The following is a 20797-nucleotide window of genomic DNA, read 5'->3' on the forward strand; positions in this document are numbered from 1 at the left end:
TCCTCATCAAAATTCATGCAGTGTGAACAGCTAAGGGCGTAGAAGATGAACTAATCTCCAAATGGGATAAAATGAAGGAATGTTATCTTTTTCATTTTTAGTAATTTAAGTGAATTATTTAAGATTTTGTGCAAGTTTAGACTGGAGAAAAGGAGAAAAGCTCATTGGAAATAGTTGGGCATCCCGAGAGATTTGAGCTCTCAAAAAAAAAAACCAAGATCTCAGACCTTAACTAGCTTGTTAAGGAGATGGCTTGTTCACGGTCATCGTTAGGAAAGGCCAGGTGCGGCAAATTTCAAACCATGGGGTCCTTTTAGTAACAGCCTAGCACACTGAACATTAAAATAACAGAAAATAAACTGTGAAGTTTGAAGGAAACTGAAGTTTAATTTTATCAACACATTGTTCACTCTATACCAGCTCCCAAAGCACCTGAACAGTGTATACCTGGTGCATGTAAGCCAGAACAGAGCACAAGTACAGAATGTTGACTCCCTGAGGACTGAGGCGAGAAAACCCATCTACAGGTGAACTATACTAACAGCCTTGCAGAATATCTGCCGATGTCAATGGCTTCCAATCCAGGTCACACACTGCCTTCACCTCAGGGCTTGTTAATTAATTGGACTAGTAGAGTAGTTAGATCCGGTGTGTTGGAAGCCGGGTAAACACTAAAATGGGCAGGGCGGGGGTCCTTGACTCTAGCATCCATGAACAGGTTATCTCCATGTCCACTTTTTTTTGGACACTGCTCTACTGAAAAGCCAAGTTCTCTCACTTTTAGTGAGGACAGAACGTGGCCAAAGTGGTAACGGACTACAAACAGATTTAGCTATGGGAGAGTCGTGTATGTGCCTCTCATTGATCTATGTAATCAAATTTGTTTACTGCAGCCACTGTAGGGGCACGGACCCAGTAATGTGCCCCTGGTTGTGCCTGAAAAGTACGGAGCCCCTAAATCATCCAGGCAGTGAACTAATATTTCTAAACTTAAACGTCCCCTCGCTGTAATAACTCCTTCCCTCAGTTTAACCAAAGCATTCCTGCCTAATGGAGGGAATCATTTGTCAAATTGAGGGAACAGATTTTTAATTCAAGGGAACAAATTATTAAGTTCTTATGAACTGAGGGAATGGATTGTTAAATTTAGGGAACGACTTGTAAAACTGAGAGAGCAATGTATTAAATTGAGGAAACTATTTATTACATTAAAGGAATATTTTATGAAATTGAGGGAGCGATTTATTAAATGGAGGAAACGATTTATTCAATTTAAGTAACAATTTATTCAGTTGAGGGAACAGATCGTTAACTTGGGGACGATATGTTAAATTGAGGGAACAATTTATTTAAGAGATCTTTTATGAACTTGAGAGAATGGATTGTTAAATTGAGGGAACAATTTATTAAATTTAAGTAACAAATTAATAAATTGAGGGAATTATTTATTACATTTAAGTAGAGGTAATGAGTTGTTAATTTCAAGGGATCATTTATGACTATGGTTTATGACATTTATTAAACTGAGAAAAAAGATTGTTAAATTGATGGGAACAATTTATTAAATTGAGGGAATGATTATTTAAATTTAGGAAACAATTTATTTATTTAAGTAACAAATTAATAAATTGAGGGAATTATTTATTAAATTTAAGTAACAAATTATACTGTGGGAATTATTCATTAAATTTAAGTAACAAATTAATAAACTGAGGGAATTATTTTTTAAATGTAAGTAACAAATTAATAAATTGAGGGAATTATTTTTTAAATGTAAGTAACAAATTAATAAACTGAGGGAATTTATTAAATTTAAGTAACAAATTAATAAACTGAGGGATTTATTAAATTTAAGTAACAAATTAATAAACTGTGGGAATTTATTAAATTAAAGTAACAAATTTATTTAATAAATTTAAGCATCAATGTATCACAGTGAGGGAACGATTTATCATATTTAGGGAATGTTTATGGAACTGAGGGAACGGGCTATTAAATCTAAGCAGATAAAGATATATTTAACCGAGGGAACGGATTATGCCTCTAAATATTATTACATTTTAATTCTTCATACTTCAGGGTCTCTGGAGGAAGGTTTTAGAGGCATCCGGGGACTTTTTGAGGGGGGCAGCTGAAGCCATTAGCTGAGCAGCCCCAGGACCCAATCAGGGACCTCCCCCCAGCCGAGGACGCGGTCAAAGGGACCAAATCCTAACGGAACTTCAGCTTTAAGTGTCTTCATGACCCGCGGCCTGGATAGTAAAGACAGCTGGGGGACATGTGATGGACTTTAAACGCCGGGAAAAGTCAAACATTCCCGTGACATTCCCGTCCTCGCGCCTCGCGCCTGAGGCAGACCCAGCGTTAGCTAACCAGCCGGCGCGCGCGCACAACTTCACCAACGTTTTCCAGCCGCGCGCGGGCTTGCGTTCAGGTATTTAGCTAGCTAGCTCTATATCACTAGCTGCAAAATATTACGATTAAAGGCAGAACTTCCATCATCTCACCTCAAACAGCTGTGGGATTTCTCTCCGGGAGAGATACTCCTTGGCGTCGTTGGTGTTCATGGTTGTTTTGAGGGAAAGAGAAGCCCGTTAAATTCAGAGAAGCTGCTTCAGTCAGTCCTCGGCTTCTGCGGCGACGAGACTAGCTAGTAGTTTTATCCAGAAATAAGCAGGTTTTAGTTTTAGGGGTTATTAAACTAGCAAAAAGCAGAAAGGAGGCTGTATCCAGTCAGAGGAAGCCGTTGTGTGGCATTCTGCTGCCCTCCAGCCCCTCCACTCAGCCTCAAGTTGACAACCGTCAACAGCGTTGCTTTCTTTACCCGCCCGCTTTCAGACAAACCCCACCGTCCCACGCTGTGATTGGCTAGGCGCGGCGCACCTCCGGCGTTGTGATTGGTGAGTAGTTAACAGGGCAGTTCGGCGGGATAGCGCTGGCCAATCGCAGCGCTGGGGGCGGGATTTGCCCTGAATACGGGTGGGGGAAAAAAATAATAAGGCGAGCGCCCTGACTGCAGGCGACAGGTACCGGACTCCGCTCCTCTCACCAGAGGAGGGACAGGGCTCATATGGACTTGATTCTCTCTCTGTGAGGTTTCAGAGTTAGAAGTAATTCTGCAAATGTAAATCACCCTAATAATCGACTTATTTTTATTTTTTTTTCACGAGCACAGCTGGTGGGTGTGACCTGCAGCCCCCCAGCTGCCTCAGCCCCATTATCCCTAGCTCTGGGACGAGTCTGCTGTGAATCCTGATGATCTATTATAATATATTTTTTTTAAATGATAGCAGTCCCTGGCCACTTCTTTGGAACTCGAGGTGTTATTATTTTTTAGCCATTATTTATTTATGCATTATTTATTTCCTCACAGGCCAACTCTGTTCTAGCATTTTAATTTTAATTTATAATTAATATTATGCAAGAAAGCAACCCAAAAAAAAGAAGAAACGGCAGTGAATTAGAGCACATTTCTGTTATATAATAACAATGTATTTCTTCTATTTTTAGCCACTATTCTGAACCCAAGAGTGGCAAGAGTAGCTGAGCTGCGCCGGGAAAAACATTTTGCACGTTGCGCTTTTATTTTGAAACGGGGACTTTTATTATGGTGAAGGGGCGAGTGCGCTTCCCCTGCAGCAGAAGGCGACGCTGCCGGATGAAATTTCATCATGGCAAATTGTTTCATATCTCTGTCAATATTTGCTTTTATAAATGTGCTCGTTTTCCTGCCGGTGATCAGCAGTAATGGCGTTGAGGTGAGTGTGCTGCTGCTGTTGTCATGATGAAGGAGGCGAGATTTCTTTATTGGAAAGGACCTAAGCTAAGCTAACGCTAGCTAGCTGGCCTCTCTGCCAGATTCCGCCCAGCTTCTGCAGCTAGTCGATTATTTCATTGACTAAATATCATCAGTATAAAATGATGTATATATTAAGCTAGAGTGCTGTTTTATTGGTGCTGAATAAAGTAGCTAGGTAGCTATATTGCTAACATGCTTAAAGCATTGTGGCTAGCTAGCTAGCTATGCAGTGTAGCACTAGATTCACTGTATCTGCGTTATTATTATTCAGACCCTCAATGATTAGGAGCTATTTTGACTTTTATCCATAAATGCCCCCCCCCCTCCCCCTCCCCTGCTTTTTCTTTTTGGCCCTGCTCCCACCCATCCTGTTGTTCTCCTTGCTGTCCTCTACTGCTGGACTGTATTTGCATGCATGTCATTTAGCAGATGCTCCTATTTGAATTGTAATAAAGAACAATCATGATATTTAAGGAATATTATTTTCTCACTGCACAGTATTTCCTAGCTAGACCCGATCAGACGCCTCAATAGTGATTGATTCTTAAAAACAACCATCCAAATACGCTCCATACTAAGTGCAGACTAATTACACTGTTGATCAGTGTTGTGGGTTCGATGCCCGGGCTAGGCTGGCTGCCACTGTTGGGCCTGTGAGCAAGGCCCTTTACCCTACCAGCTTTCTAACAATAGACTTAATATGTTAGAGGATCACTAAAAACATAGAGTATCCCGATACAGTATTGTCACATTGCCCAGCTCTAGCTCTTCTCCCTCAGGATATCAATGGCTAGGGTTGACGCACCCATTGATGGTACCTAGTGCAGAACTTTAGCAGCACATCTAACAGATTCATCCATTCTTACCCTGCCTGTCACTCACAGCTCCACCTTGAATCCACCTGCTGACTAAAGCCTCTGTTCCTTGTGTTTTTATGCCTAAAGACGAAAGCTTCTCAGTTCTTCGGCAGCGGCCACACCAACAACTGGGCAGTGCTGGTAAGCCTTATGTGCTTTGGTCGGTTTGTCCATATGATCCGCCGTGTCCTGCTGACCGTCTCCTGACTGTGTCTGTTTTCCTCTCCCCCCCCCCCCCCCAGGTGTGCACGTCCAGATTCTGGTTCAACTACCGGCACGTGGCCAACGTGCTCTCGGTGTACAGGAGCGTGAAGAGGCTGGGCATTCCGGACAGGTAGCTTTCAGCAGAACGCAGCAAGAGTTGAGCTTCTCAGCTACAGCTTGGTCTACAAAGCAATGCTTCTTGCCAATAAATCTTAAATATTAATTTCCCTTTTAAATGAAGCCACGATTGTAAGGAACACGCATTTGTGGGATGAGCAGCATGGTAGAGTACATGGGCAGAGAGCTGAGTGCCATATCGTCCTGCAAATAAACTGGGACGCCTTCAGTTTGGAGAGGGTTTCCTGGGTCCCTCACCCCAAATCATGCAGCAACTTGGTTTTGCAGAACACCAGCTTGAAGTTGCCCAATCGCATGAGCCCTAGCCAGTTCAGTCAAATGTGGCATGCCGAGTCTTGGAGCAGACACCTACTGACCCCTGTAGCAGAGCCCATGCTCACAGGTGCTGCCAACAAGGTGCTAATCAGGCACCTGATTGGCAGCACCTGGGGGTACCAGGAGCTCAGAACAAGTGTTGAAGGCAGAATAAGCTGTTTGGCAATGGCAGAGAGGATTTGGCTTTTTTTATTTTATTTTAAAAATGGGTGCAACCCAGATACTCAGCTCTGCTGCTCATCACACAAATGCATGTTCCTTACAAATGTGGCACTATTTAAAAGGGGGATTAACTGGCTGTCCAGTGGTGTAAGATTTATTGCCAATTTCTTTCCTTCAAAGAAATAATCTACCAATCACAAGCTTCCTCACTTTCCTTTTGTGCCGAGTGTGTATAGAACCGTCCGCTAGAAGAACCGATTGAATGCGTTGATGGTTCTTTGTTTGGTTTAAGGGGTTTTCAAATGCAAGTGAAAAAACTGTAGAGATGTAGATTACACCCTTTATATAGAACCAAAATGGGTTCCACCATTGATATGAATCAGAGAACCCATTTTTATTCAAATCTAGAAACATTTTTATAGATAATTTGTTTAATAAAGCGTTTCTCAGTGTAACCATGACGGCGCTCGGAATTTTAGTGCTTGCACTACCGCTCACATTCACAACCAGGGACCTATCTAGAGCCTTCTGTCATTTCCTGGTAGTGTTGTAGGTTAATTGGACATGCGCAGGCCTTCAGTACTACCAGTGAAGGCCCGACCAATGGGAGAGCTAGCCTAGCTGTATCTATGCAGATACAGCCGAGAAAACCAGCCTGATTGGACATTTTTAACCCTTTAGTTGCCACCAAAGTTTCACAATGGAATATGACTAGCACTGGGCCCTCAGGGGCCTCCAGTGAATTTCTAAATATATTCAAAGAACATTTGGGGGGGCGGCTCCGGCTCCGGCTCCAAGCTGTACATTGGACTAAGGCACTGCCATCTGTGATCTAAGGATCGCTGGTTCGAAGCCTGGGTCATGCTGCTTGCCATCAGGGTCATGTCCAGACCAGTACCTTTCAGCAGAACACAGCAAGAGTTGGGCTTCTCAGCTACAGCCCTTCAAGGGTTCCTTAAGGCAGAGTTTCTATCTGGAACCTTGACAACTAGAACATGTTATATATTTTTATTTTATATATATATATATATATATTACACTACTACAACACACACACAAAGAGATAAGGGGTAATTGTAAATGGGTAACTGACCTTCTGAATTCAGTGGAAAATTGGAAGAAAAATTAAAATAAAATAAAATAACAAACGAAATACATTCAGAGAACCTTCAAAGAACCTTCCCACTCCCCACAATCCTCCCTCTTCCCTAACATTTCTGCAGTAGTTTCATTATCAGCCGTCATTAATATATATATATATATATATATATATATATATATATATATATATATATATATATATATTGTGTGTGTGTGTGTGTGTGTGTGTGTATAATATATATTGTGTGTGTGTGTGTGTTAATCGTTGCGGAGCTGCTAATCATTAGCTCTCAGGCATTAGCTGCTCCTAATTCTTACTCCAGACTGACGGAGATGGATCCGGATCAGCGAGCAGTAGCATTATGCATTCGGTGCATATTAATGGCTTCCCTCTGGGAGATTTACTCTTCTTTTCATGCGCTGTGATTTATAACGGGGCTTCGGCTCCCTCTGCTCCCTCGGCGGCGGCGGCGGTGGTGGTGGAGGCGGCTGCTGCTGCAGCAAACGTCTGGGGACAAATTCAGCTTTGCTGCTTTGCTGAATTCTCTTTGAAAGGCCCATTCACTCCAGAAGCACTTTAGCACGAGCGTGTTTACTGGCTGTCAGGTCAGTGAAACATGAGGTTATTTGGCAAAACGTAGTTGTGTCCTTCAGGCATAGCAGGACGTTGTACCCTGTCGCTCTCTGGTTTTGCATTTAATAAAAAAAAAACCCTCATACACTTTATTGACAAAAGTATTGGGACACCTGCTCATTAATTTTTTCGTCTGAAACTAAGGGTTTTAAAAAGAGCTGATCCTGCTTTTGTCAGAGTGACTTTCTCTACTGTCCGTAGAAGAAGGCTTACTGCTAGATTTTAGGAGGTGCATTGCTGTGAGGATTTGATTGCATTCAGCGACATGAGTGTTAATGAGGTAGGGATGTTGGATGGGATGATCATCACCTCATCCCCAACCCATCACAGCACCATCCATCATTCCAGAGAACACCATTCTTCTACTGCTGCATAGCTCAATGCTGGAGGGGGGGCTTTACACCCCTCTAGCCCACGTCTAATTTTAATGCGCTTTTTAATTTTTTTATTATTATTTTTTTTTTATAAACAGCACTAAAACCAATGAACTGCAAATGACTTCCTGTTTTGCATTCAAATCTCAAACCAATCTACTAAAAATAAGCTTCCTATGTTTTTCATGAGATATTAACAATTAAAATAATAGACATTTGCTTTTTTCCAAAATAAAAAAGAAACATTGCTCACAAAGTGCAATTACCTTGAAAGGCTTCAATATTAGATATTTAAAATAATTGTACTTGCTAAGCTGTACCTGCACTAAAGTGCGGAATAACACAAATGTATTTCATTAGTAAAAAATAACCCTGTTGTCATCCTCATACCAACATAATCACACACCTAGTCCAGTTCAGATCCGTTATAACCTAATTGAATGTATCAGCTCGCTGCTGTGTGTCATGTTTCAGACGAGCGAAGTCGCTGAACTTGAAATTTTTAATGAAGCCCCAGTGAAATCTGGTCCGTCTACTTTCTGGACCTTTTCTAATTGGATGCGCTCGGTTCTTCTCTTGGTTCCTCTCCGGGTCTCTTTCTAATTTGACACGTTTGCTCTTCCTTCCTCCCTCCTCCAGTCACATCGTGCTGATGCTAGCTGACGACATGGCCTGCAACCACAGAAACCCCAAGCCAGCCACAGTGTTCAGCCACAAGAACATGGAGCTGAACGTTTACGGGGACGACGTGGAGGTGGATTACCGTGGCTATGAGGTAGGCTTAGGCCCTGCGCCTCACCTTTTCTCCTGGAATGAAGCTCGCTACTGTCTGACTGCTGTGAAACCCATGTGGGAACTGAACAAATTGGTGGTTTCGGTGCTGATGCTGAGGGTAGATGTGGTGCAGATATCTGACCTTTTTAGTGTTAAAGTTCTGTTTTTGCAAAGCTGTGGTTTGTAACCAAGGTGTCAGCAAGTCATCAGCTTGAAAGTATAAACAAGTCTCTGTATTTTTAGAATCAAGGCAGTCTCAGGTCTTGAGAAAACAAGCTCAAAGATGAAGTTTCCTGTTTAAAAAAACAAAAAAAACTCAAATTTCTAAAATAGATGTTTTTTAAGTTGCAATGAAACTGATGTTAGTAAAAGTTAAAGTTTAACATTGAAAATGATGCTGGAATTGTAGTTAAATAATCAAAATGACTAATAATATCAGTCAGTTTATGGAACATAAGCCTCAAAAAACACATAGATGAGTTTTTACATATAGATGAGGGCAACCGCACGCCTGCCTAATATTGAGTAGGACCCACTTGTGCCGCCACAGCATCCCTGACCCATCGAGGCATGGACTCTGGCACCAAGACTAACGTTAGCAGCAGATCCTTTAAGTCCTGTAAGTTGTGAGGTGGGCAGGGCCTCCATGAACATCAACAAGCCTTGGGTGTCCATGACCCTGTGTCTGGTTCCTTCCTTTCTCTGAGCACTTTTGGTAGGTACTGACCACAGCGTACCAGAAACACCCCAACAAAACCTGCCTGATGTTCTGGAGGTGTTCTGACCCAGCCGTCTAGAACGTCAGTTTTGCACAGATTTGCTGCCTAATGTATCCAGCCCTTTACAAGAAAAACAGGGTTCTTCACTTCAGCTGTCAGTGGTGTTAATGTTATGGCTGATCAGTGCACATAGGTGTGCGCTTTGTAAACTAGCTCTGCTGGGCTTTCTCGGTTTCAGGTGACTGTGGAGAATTTTCTGCGGGTTCTGACTGGAAGGCTCCCGCAGAGCACCCCTCGGTCCAAGCGGCTCCTGTCTGACGACCGTAGCAACATCCTCATCTACCTGACAGGTACAGCGAGCACGGCTCCCGAACGGGCCTGTTCTAATCATCCCATTTTATCTGATCGTCCGTCACGTACGCCTCTGTCCACTCTTCTACAACCCTTGGAGAACATCATCATGGGCGGGTACTAGGTGCTGTTAAAGGTACTGGTACCTCTACTCAACCTTCATTGACTGGATTCAGTGACTACCTGCAGTCATTGCTATGTAATCAGACGTTTGGTCAAGATTACGTTAGTAACACCCAACCAACCACATGGGGTACCGCAGCAACCACCATAGCCACCTAAGAACTGCCGGACACCCACTAAGTAGCAACACTATAGAACTACACTATAGAATCTACCAACAACCTAGCAACTGCTTGGCAACGCCAAGGAAACCACCTTGGGTGCCATAGCAAACTACGTAGCAACACAAGAGATCACTTAGTATCATCATAGCACCTTCTTAGGAGCTACCACTGCAACCGCTTAGCAAGCAACACAGTATCTGACCACCTAGCAGCACCATAGTAACCACTTGGGACAATATAGCAACACCCTATCAACGCAGTAGCAACCACTTAGTATCATCACAGCAGCTTGCTAGGAGCTTCTTGGGATACTGCAGCAACCCCTTCCAAGCAACACTATAGCAAGCACCAAGCAACACCGTAGTAACCACTTAGTATCATCATTGCAACTTCCTAGGAGCTACCTGAGATACCACAGCACACGCTTCCATGCAAATCCATAGCAACCACCAAGCAACACAGTATTAACTACCTGGGATATTATAGCAAGCCCCTAGCAACACCATAGCAACCACCTGAAATACCATATTAGCCATGGAGCAGGGGGCACCGGGCTATTGATGACCGGCCCGTAACCCTTCTTGCTCCCTAGGGTGCCACAGTGTTGTCAGCCCAAAGCTCCGTGTATCTGTGCTCACACACTGTGTGTGTGTGTGTGTGTGTGTGTGTGTGTGTGTGTGTGTGTGTGTGTGTGTGTGCTCACTGCACGGATGAATTAAAGGCAGAGGCCAGATCTCATCTGTGTCAAACACAAATGGTGAATATGGGTTGTCGTTGTGCATAGCAACCACCTAGTAAAAACCCTAGTTTCACCATAGTGACCCACATAGCAACAGCCTAGCAACTGCCCTAATCTGTGCAATCGTAACAACTCTGACTGGTCTGCCCGCCAGGGCAGGTCTTCAACAGTATAGCCTCGCTCTGTAATTCCCCCTCCACTGACTGTAACTCTGTACATGTGCACAGGTCACGGCGGCAACGGCTTCCTGAAGTTCCAGGACTCTGAGGAGATCAGCAACGTGGAGCTGGCCGATGCCTTTGAGCAGATGTGGCAGAAGAGAAGGTAAACCTGTCAGTAGGGCCACGCGGGTGGAGCTGATCAGTTCCTCATCACATGATCTGTCCGTCCGAATGCTGGCGATTCGTTCAGTCGAGGCGTCCTTGAAATGTCGCTGTGGACTCTGAGCGGCTCTGAACAGTCGAAGCCCACGCGACCCCTCCACCCCATCCGAACCTCTCGAGGCAAAGCACTCCTCTATTGAATCGGCCTAATCCATTAATGGCGTGTTTTTAACCGCACTAATTGCACGTTTGGGTCCGGGGGCGTATAATTAGCGGAGAGGTAAATGTGATGGCCAGTGAAAGATTCCATTCCCACCATTATGGCTCACAGCCCCGAGGGCCACGCGGCGCCAACTCAGCCCGTCACTCTTCGGCTGCCCGCTGATGTGGTAATTGGGGGGTTGATGTACCAAATTGCTGCAGCCGAGGCCCCTTTTGTCCACCGCTTCGCCATTGACTCCGCAATTACGTCATGCTGCCTTCACAACAAGAGCGAGCGCTCCTTCCTTCTCCTGCCTTCCTTCCTCTCGTGCTCTCTGTTCTCTTTTCATGGACGCAGATCCTCAGGAGTTGCTCGCTGTTGCCTCGATACGAAAGGCGAGGAACGAAACTAAAAAAAAAAAAAAAAAAAAAAAAAAGCTTACAAACTTTGCGTTTTGTGAATGGGCATCGGGCTCGCAGTTGCCGCGGCAACAGTCTACCGAGGAGTGGTTTGTGTAGCTGCTGTTTTGTGGCAGGAGATAGGGGTTGGCTCTCGTGGCCTTGTGTTCTGGTGTTCTTCAGTCCTGTTTTTCTTTATTTTTTTATTAATTTATTTATCCATTTATGAGACACAACCCCCGTCTGGTTTCCTAGACAAACAAACGTCTTAAAATATAAAACATTTGTGACAGATTTGTCACAAAATAATAAACAATAATAAACAATTAAACAATACTGTGTAGACGGTTCAGTCTTGCATAGGCACGGCAACATAAACATTCCCACGACAGCAGACTTCCCTCGTTTTCTTTGTTTGTTTGTAAAGGTTTTAAGAATGCATTCTTAGCTGTTCATCTCCTGTATAAACAATATGTAACTTTGCTTGGAGCGAAAATGCTCAGATACCGTTTTGCCGGCCTGTTTACTACCATGAGTTTACCAGGTTTTGTGGCGTCCCACAAGGTTCAGTGTTGGGGCCTGTAAAACTGATGTCAGTTATGATCGTAATGGTAATGTTGGACCTTCATACAGGGTTTCCCAGGTTTAAGGGATTAAGCAACATTATCATCTGCAGGTTAGACTAGCCAGCAAACTATGTAGAAAGAATTTTGCCCTAATTCAGTCTCTTAAGTCCAAAATAAAGAAACTTCACAAGATGAAAGAAAGGTGAATGAAATAAGTTTAAGCCTCTTTAACCGGAGCATTGTTGCTTTTTTTGTAGATACAACGAGCTGCTGTTCATCATTGACACCTGCCAGGGGGCTTCCATGTACGAGCGCTTTTACTCGCCCAACATCATGGCCCTGGCTAGTAGCCAAGTGGGCGAGGACTCTCTTTCGGTATGTACACCAAGGCAGTGGCACCTCGTTTCAGTTTGTGTGAGGAAAGCCTGCAGAATTATGATCCCCGTGGACAAACACAGCTGATGAAATAGGATGCATGAGCGTAAGATCACGGTACACAGAGTACCGTGAGCTGTGATGGAGATGGACTCCTCCTGGTCTGGTCAACACCGCTTTATATCATTTATTCAAATTAGTAATAACAACACACACGTCCGCTGATGTTCTTCATTTGTATGGTTTCTTCGTTTCTCTGATTGATAGCATCAGCCGGACCTAGCCATCGGGGTTCACCTGATGGACAGATACACCTTCTACCTTCTGGAGTTCCTGGAGGACATTCATCCTGCCAGTCAGGCCAACATGAACGATCTGGTAGGTGTGGCTTCACTCCCCCTCCACTTTACAACAAGTGAACAATGTCTCTTAATATGCTAATCACAGAGCTTGTACTTCCATTTATTGACCATGCTTCCAATCACTGGCCACTTTATTAGAAACACCTACCTTGTGCTTCCACTCACTGGCCACTTTATTAGAAACACCTACCTTGTGCTTCCACTCACTGGCCACTTTATTAGAAACACCTGCCCTGTGCTTTCCACTCGCTGGCCACTTTATTAGAAACACCTGCCCTGTGCTTACACTCACTGGCCACCTCATTAGAAACACCTGCCTTGTGGATGTGCTCTCATGTCTGTGTGCAGTCTCTGGTTGAGCGCCTGCATCTCTGAGCGCCCCCTGCATCTCTGAGCGCCCCCTGCAGCGGCAGATGAAAAAGCGTGGCCGTGGCGACCGCAGCCCCCCCCCTCTCTTTAAAAAGAATGGCTAATCCATGACGTGGGTCAAGGTGCTTTGAAACAGACAGGAGGGAGACCTTTCTCTGAAGGCTTCGCCGGCCCGCGCTTCGTTATCCACTCATCTGACTTGGTCAGGCGTCCCACCCCCTCCAGCCGAATCCGTTTTGATCAGGCCTTTTTTTTCTTCTCTTTTTTTTTTTAAACGCCCTCCTTCTCCACTCTCAAACTAACCCAGATCAAATACGGCCAGCAGGGCTTTTTATTCTCAGCTCCTGCTTTTTGTCATCTACGCTTTTCCTGCCTGGTCTTCAGGAGTAGCTCCAGAGTTATTGTACAGTGTGAGCTTTGAGTTTACCTCCTACAGTATCAGGAGAGTCTCTGGTTTAGCTTCTGCGGGATGAATCTGAGGGGTTTAGCTTCTGCGGGATGAATCTGAGGGGTTTAGCTTCTGCGGGATGAATCTGAGGGGTTTAGCTTCTGCGGGATGAATCTGAGGGTTTAGCTTCTGCGGGATGAATATGAAGGTTTAGCTTCTGCGGGATGAAGCTCTGGGCTAGTGTATGCAGTGTGTAGAAAATGGTGAATGGCTTGACTCGGCCTCCAGACCAAACAGGTCCAGCAGATGGGCCTTTATTCTGCGCTGTTGCTTTTTATCTTCTGCCTTGTCTCTTTTCCAGCCCGTTCTTCAGGATTAGAGTCAATATTATGGATTTCCTCCGGGACGAGACGCTTTTTAATCCTGAAAGAAAGAGGCACTCAGATGAAATTACAGTGATTGCTCACCTCTCACCACCACCACCCCCTCCCACAGTCTCTCACCTCTCCCTCTCGCTGTCTCTCCGTCGGTGCTGCCGGTACTGTGGCCGAGCTGCAGACCCCGCCGCAGCGCTGCGGACTCGTTTAGCTCCGTTTGGAATAGTTCAGCAGGCGTCAAGTACGCACTCCAGGAAATTTCACCTTGCCTCCCATTTGCTGATCTCCGGGTGCTTTAAAGAAGCTCAATTGCGGCCTCAGGAAGTGACCTCTGGAAGTATGGCTCTCTGTCAAATGCACCGAGTGGCAATTTCCCATTTTTACGTTAATCAGCACTGCTTTACAGGTCGAAGGGCTGCCACTTCATTTGAGGGACAGCCTGAAATAAACGTGATTGAAGCAGTTAGTGGCAGCAGCAGACCAGCAGACACACCCTGTAATAACGCTGAAGCACAGTTAAGCGCTTGTGAACGTTTATTACAGTGTTGGCCTTTACACTACTGATGTAGCAGCAAGGTGGGGGAGGTGTTAGTGGCCAGCTTTCCATTGATTTCTGAAGAAAGACTGGATGAGCAACACCGTTGTGCTTTCTCCAGTATGAACTGAATTGATGGGCTGAAGATCTGGCAAACCCGAGAGACGGTATTTAAACCCGAGAGACGGTACAAATCTTCAGTTTTCTTCTATAATACAAATCTCCTACTCAAACGCTATGAATCTCTGGTTTGCAAATCTGCAGTTTGGTTGGATCAGTCACTCCAGGTCGAGTCTAGGGACAGTGTATTTATGTTGGTTATTCGGAAGTTTCAACCAATGGAAGAGCTCATTTAGCTCCTCTATAAGGGTCCCCTTAATGAGATTGGAATCTGTTTCACAGATTTTACTCGAATTGGACTAGCACTGTATTGCCTACAGAGTTTACATACAAGCGTCAGTGGATCGGGATCTGGGCAATCCAGGCATTTTCTAAAGGATCTGGTATCTGCTATTTTAATCCCAGTAGAGTTCAGAGTCTTTATTTTAACCATGGTGTTCAGAGCGCCATCTGGTGTCTTCAGTGCGCCATTAACCTTATTATAGCTCAGCCGGCTGCAGCAGCAGCAGCAGCAGCAGCAGCAGCAGCAGCGTGGACGTTCTCAGAAGGTAAATAAAGGAGTTGAGGTTCTGCAGTGTGGAGCTATTTATATATTTTACAGCTCGCTCGCCTTTCTGTTTATAAACCAGAACCCATTCACAACAGAGTGGAGGCTAACGCTAATGCGAACACACTCACAATCTCACACACACACACACACACACACACACACACACACTATAGAAACCCCAATCACACACAGCATATTCACCCACAATAAACCAGTTATTACACACCAGTAGACCAACAACCATGGTGTGTACCACTACAGGAAGTGATCAGACTGCAGTGTTGTAAAGGAGCTGGAAGCTGATTGGTCAGGGAGGAGATCAGACTGGATTATAAGATATTAAACACTATAAAACATAATTTTAAGAAAAGTCTCGACTGAACTAAATCAGACAGTCCAGAAAGTCTGATTATAGAAACTGAGACTGAAAATAAAGAGATTTTACTGATCAGATTAATCAGCAGCTCGTCTGATCTAAACTGTGGGGCAACACAAAGGTCAGTATCGGCTAATACTCAGCATTTAGAGACTCGGATTGGAGAATCGGGGGCTAAATGACCCGATCGGGACATCATTTAACTGTAGATCCACATGTTGTGTATATGAGAATGACCGTTACGACTCCAGTGAGTCCAGGAGTCCGAGTCCAGTGAATACTAATGAGGCTGTAATTTGTGAACTGTTCAGCAGCTCCTGTCGTGTTGCCGTTCAGGAGATGAGGTCTAGACTCTGGTGCTGCTGTGCAGTGTGTTTGTTTGAGCCACCTGTAATTAACAGTAATCTCAAAGGCCTTCTTCACTCCTCACCCTGGCGCCTCCCCAAATAAATTCCCCGCAATCTCACACAAATAGAAATTCTGTATGCACGGCAGCGCGTGTTCCCGCCAGGCGAATGCTATTACAGTGCTAATGATTTATGAGTCGGAATCATTTCCCTGATTCGGAAAGCTGCGCAGGCTGACTTCTAAACGGAGGACCACAAAAGCGCTCATGAATAATGGCCTGCCTGCGGAGGGGTTAACATTCATTGAATTTTCTTTGGGTTGTGTTCCAGTTCAAGGTGTGCCCGAAAAGCCAGTGTGTGTCCACCCCCGGCCATCGCACTGACCTGTTCCTGCGGGACCCCGGAAGCGCCCTCATCACCGATTTCTTCGGCAGCGTCCGCAAAGTGGAGATCACCCGAGAAGCCGTCAATTTAACTGCTGCTGTCGAGCAGCCGGCTGAAGCAGTGTAAGTATAGGTGGCTCTCTATGAGTGACATTGACTAATCACAGTCTCAGAATAAACAAGGTGGTAATTACAACCAATCACAGTCTGGGGGAGGTCTGAAAACACACAGCATGGTAAAGATCTTGCAGAACAAATGGGGTGCTGGTTCTGGCCAATCGCAGTCAAAGGGGAGGTCTCAGAACAAACGAGGTGGTAATTACAACCAATCACAGTCAAAGGGGAGGGCTCAGAACAAACGAGGTGGTAATTACAACCAATCACAGTCAAGGGGAGGGCTCAGAACAAATGAGGTGGTAATTAAAACCAATTGCAGAACAAACCAGGTGGCAATTAGAACCAATCGCAGTCAAGGGGAGGGCTCAGAACAAACAAGGTGGTAATTACAACCAATTGCAGTCAAGCAATCTGGTAGTGAACCCATCTGGTAGTGAACACACACTCTCTCACACACACACACACACACACACACACACACACACACACACACACACACACACACACACACACGTGTTAGGGGCAGTGAGTACACACACACACCCAGAGCGGTGGGCAGCCAACTCCAGCGCCCGGGGAGCAGAGAGGGTGAAGGGTCTTGCTCAAGGGCCCAACTGTGGCAGCTTGCCGAGCCCGGGAATCGAACCCACAACTTTGTTATCGATACTAACCCACTGCCCCACTGATTAGGACCAATGACCGGCAAGGGGAGGTCTCAGAACAAACAGGATAGTGATCAGGACCAATCACAGTTAAGAGAAGATCCATGCATCGCATCAATGGACCTTAAGCGCCCATAACCAAACCCCTCGAGACCTGCCTGATGTTTTACAGATGTTCTGACCCGGTCATCTAGCCATCACAGCTTGTCCGAGTGGCTCGGATCCTTACGCCTTGCCCAACTCCTCACCTTCAGGAACTGGCCACTGGATCCAGATGTTCGATCCCTGTTCTTCACTTTCCGGCTGGTTGTGGCTGGTTGTGGCTGGTTGTGGCTGGTTGTGGCTGCTCAGTGTCATTGTCCCTGTTCTTATAGACAACAGTGTGTCCCACAGCCTGACTCCAGCACACATCAGGGCACTAAACAGGATTGTACTGCGTGAGAAGACGGTAATGAGCGGCTGAGTGACGGTGGCTCGTGGAACCGGCATGTTTGAATGGAATTACGGAGGCAATTAGGGCTAAATGTATGCGTGCCTCTTTGTTGTGTTCTGTGGCAATTACCGACGTCTCCTTGTTTTGTTCGGCGTAATGCGCTGATTGACACATTTGCTAACTTCGCTTGCGGAGGTTCTGCACACGTGACCACGCTTCCGTCCAAAGGGAGAGGCGCAGCTGGGGCCTGGATTTGCAAAACAAGCCACTAAACACACACATCAGACCTGGACGGTCTAATTACCTTCTTTTTCTATTGTCTAAAAGACTCCGCTGGAGAAAAGCCCTGGGTTTGCTTTTGCTTGGATCGCCAGGACACCGATCAAATAAAAGGCCCTATTTGCGATATGGGCTCCCTCTAATGACCTGTTAATAACCTGCCGTGCAACCGTTGCCATGGCCACCGCAGAACAGGATAAATCGGGACACAATCCAGTTTGTCCAGAGCTGAATAGGCTCAAAGGGAGGCCACGTTCCACCCTGCCCATTTCCTCCTATTAGCGGACTCCGTTACTCCGTTTAAAAGCCACGCTAGCCCCCAGCTGTTCGGCCGAGCCACCGCGTCCTGCCCGGCTGCAGGGTTGGAAACACTACTTCCTTCAGCCCACCCGGAGTGTTGCGGTGTCAGCCATGCCCGGCACGTTCCTGAGGACGTAATGTAGCATCAAAGTCCATTTTCCAGTTGCTAATGAAATGATGGATGGACGAGTCAGTGCTGTTAGCCTCGCTAGCATTTCCAGTCTCCTCAGAGTTGCCGGCTCAGATCCAGCCTATGTTTTGGCAGGGTGAGCGTTAGGGGCTTGTCCTGGTTTGTACAGAAAACAGTTGGTGTTAAAGGGCGAGTGAACGCTCTCAGCTCAGTTTGTATTTGTAATTGGACGCGTCTCGGACTGGGGAGTGTTTGTAGTTGGACGCCTCTCGGACTGGGGAGTGTTTGTAGTTGGACGCCTCTCGGACTGGGGAGTGTTTGTAGTTGGACGCCTCTCGGACTGGGGAGTGTTTGTAGTTGGACGCCTCTCGGACTGGGGAGTGTTTGTAGTTGGACGCCTCTCGGACTGGGGAGTGTTTGTAGTTGGACGCCTCTCGGACTGGGGAGTGTTTGTAGTTGGACGCCTCTCGGACTGGGGAGTGTTTGTAGTTGAACGCCTCTCGGACTGGGGAGTGTTTGTAGTTGGACGCCTCTCGGACTGGGGAGTGTTTGTAGTTGAACGCCTCTCGGACTGGGGAGTGTTTGTAGTTGGATGCCTCTCGGACTGGGGAGTGTTTGTAGTTGGTCTCAAATGTTATTAATACACAATCATGGTATTTGAACTTGTACTTGGGTTGGATAGTGTTTGTACTTGGTATTTGTAATCAGACATCAGGAAGAGGAGGTGTACATTATGATTTGAATTTGAGGAAATGTCTACAGAAAACTTCAATCACAGAATCTTAAAATTTCAGATTCTAAAACTCACTTTTTAAAGTACATTAGTCAAAATACCTTCCTAGGCCACACCCCTACATAACAATATACAACTAGGCAGCAACACTGCGGTCACTAGATGTCTGGTGTCAAACACAGGGCTGAGAGACCTAGCCACTGCCCTGTGGTGTCGTTTCTAGACCACCACAAGGTGGCAGTAGCGCTCCATGCTTGATTCCCTTCCTTCCGTAGTGCCTAATGTTTACCTTAGGCTTCTCGCTGCTGTTAAGCTCTAATGTAACGTCTCAGTTAAAGTGAAATCCCAATTAATCTGCGATCAAATACAATTAAAGAAAAACTGCTTCTGGTAAGACTATAATTAGACGTTAAGAAGGGTTTAAAACCACAGACTCGGGGCGTTCAAGAAGCCAGACGTTATTAAAGGGCCCAGATCATGGAAAAGCAGAACTTTACATCTATATATTATTATTTATTTTTTTTTTTTTATTATTTATTTAATAAAGGTGTTGGAAACCTGCTCATCCTCTACTCAACGCCGTGGCAACCAAGCTGCAAAGACAGCCTATTGTCAGTTTATTTAGTGATGTCGCTAAGACCAATATTTACATAAGTCTGGCTCTGGCTCTAACGCCGGACAGCCCACCTGTATACACAATAGTAATGAGAAGCAACCAGAACAGAGCTCATCTACATATGTTGTATCTTAAAGTAACAGTAGTAAAAACAACCTGTTGTGTGTGTGTGTGTATATATGGAAATATGTACTGTGGATATGTACAAAGGCATGCAAATGTTTGGGCACCCCTTCAAAATGTCTGTTATTCTAATTAGTCAAGTCAATAAAAGACGGACTGACTTAAAGACATGCAGTCAAATACGAAACTGTTACTATTTAAATGGTAAAAAAGCTTTATTTCCATATTTTTCAGAATAACAGTAAAGGAAAAGGGCCTGAAGCAGAAGTTTAGACACCCTGTCTGATGAGTCTACAGTAATACCACCTTTGTCCATACCGCTTTCAGTTCTTGTTTGGTGGATTTGCACCTATTCTTTCCTGCAAAAGGCTTCAGGTTCAGTGATTTTAGATTCTGCTGGTATTTTCTTGAATGCACTGAATGCCACTGGCTGCAACACAAACCCAAAGCATGGTCGATCCACCCCTGTGCTTAACAGTTGGACAGGTTTTCTCTTCCTGAAATTATGCATCTCCATTTTCCACACATCCTGCGAGACACTCACTGCACTGCACTGAACTATTCTCAATGTCTGAGTCCTGTCACACACCCCACATGTATTTATAGCCCGTTTGGTTCGATTTTTGTTGCTACAAGAATCGACGTGTTGGGACGTCCCTTGCTCCTTCCGAGCTTAAGTCGTCCCTGTTGGTAAACAAGGGCTGTTGTGAGGCCTACAGATGTTGTTAAAGCACTGTGTAGCTGCCTCACATAAATAGCATTCTGCCCTAATCAAATCATCAAAGATGCTTTACAACCAATTAGCATGCGAAATGAGGATTTAGTCGTATGGTTTCAACTCCCGCCTCGGGCAGCCTGCGACTCGTTGCTTGCTTTTGTGTTTGTTTGTTTTTTTTGAGGTTCTCGCTCCCTCACTCGCTCCTCCTTCCATTCCCTGTTCCATTACCGCCTCGCTGATTAGCTCCAGCGCTGCACGCCGTCTCTCCGAGGCCTCGAGTTAAAATGACCAAAATGAAGAAGCTCTTCCATTAATTGGACAAGCTGTCACTTAGACTCGGCCGCTAATAAAGATGGCTGTTAGCGTGTTTCCTGCGCTGATCTTCACGTTTCTTCAGGAAGGCGGCGAGGACCTTTCTCCTACGAGATGGGTCATGGTTAGGGTGGGGTTTAGGATTAGGTTCGGGTTCTGAGTGGAAGGTTCGAAGGCTTGGTCAAGCTTAGTTACGCCACCAGCTGACAGTAGTTGTCGGTATCCAGGCAGCGGCATAACGTGTTGCTG

At 45.3% G+C, this 20797-nt stretch overlaps 2 protein-coding genes across 2 annotated transcripts in view; one reads left to right on the forward strand and one right to left on the reverse strand.

Annotated features, from left to right (window-relative positions):
- The window catches only part of ak5 (adenylate kinase 5), an 82696-nt gene extending 79889 nt beyond the window's left edge, over positions 1-2807 (reverse strand). Inside the window, exon 1 of the mRNA XM_072688372.1 lies at positions 2508-2807. Within this exon, the coding sequence (XP_072544473.1) occupies positions 2508-2567 (60 nt within the window). The 5' untranslated portion in view covers positions 2568-2807. The remainder of the gene's footprint in view (positions 1-2507) is intronic.
- Positions 2808-3400: 593 nt separating this feature from the next.
- The window catches only part of pigk (phosphatidylinositol glycan anchor biosynthesis, class K), a 29288-nt gene continuing 11891 nt past the window's right edge, over positions 3401-20797 (forward strand). Inside the window, exons 1-9 of the mRNA XM_072688373.1 lie at positions 3401-3758; positions 4744-4797; positions 4899-4990; positions 8224-8359; positions 9316-9427; positions 10682-10778; positions 12201-12318; positions 12586-12696; positions 16073-16248. Coding sequence (XP_072544474.1) covers positions 3672-3758; positions 4744-4797; positions 4899-4990; positions 8224-8359; positions 9316-9427; positions 10682-10778; positions 12201-12318; positions 12586-12696; positions 16073-16248 — 983 coding nt within the window. The 5' untranslated portion in view covers positions 3401-3671. The remainder of the gene's footprint in view (positions 3759-4743; positions 4798-4898; positions 4991-8223; positions 8360-9315; positions 9428-10681; positions 10779-12200; positions 12319-12585; positions 12697-16072; positions 16249-20797) is intronic.

This window comes from Salminus brasiliensis, chromosome 9 (genome assembly GCF_030463535.1).
Source record: "Salminus brasiliensis chromosome 9, fSalBra1.hap2, whole genome shotgun sequence".
NCBI classification, from domain to species: Eukaryota; Metazoa; Chordata; class Actinopteri; order Characiformes; family Bryconidae; genus Salminus; species Salminus brasiliensis.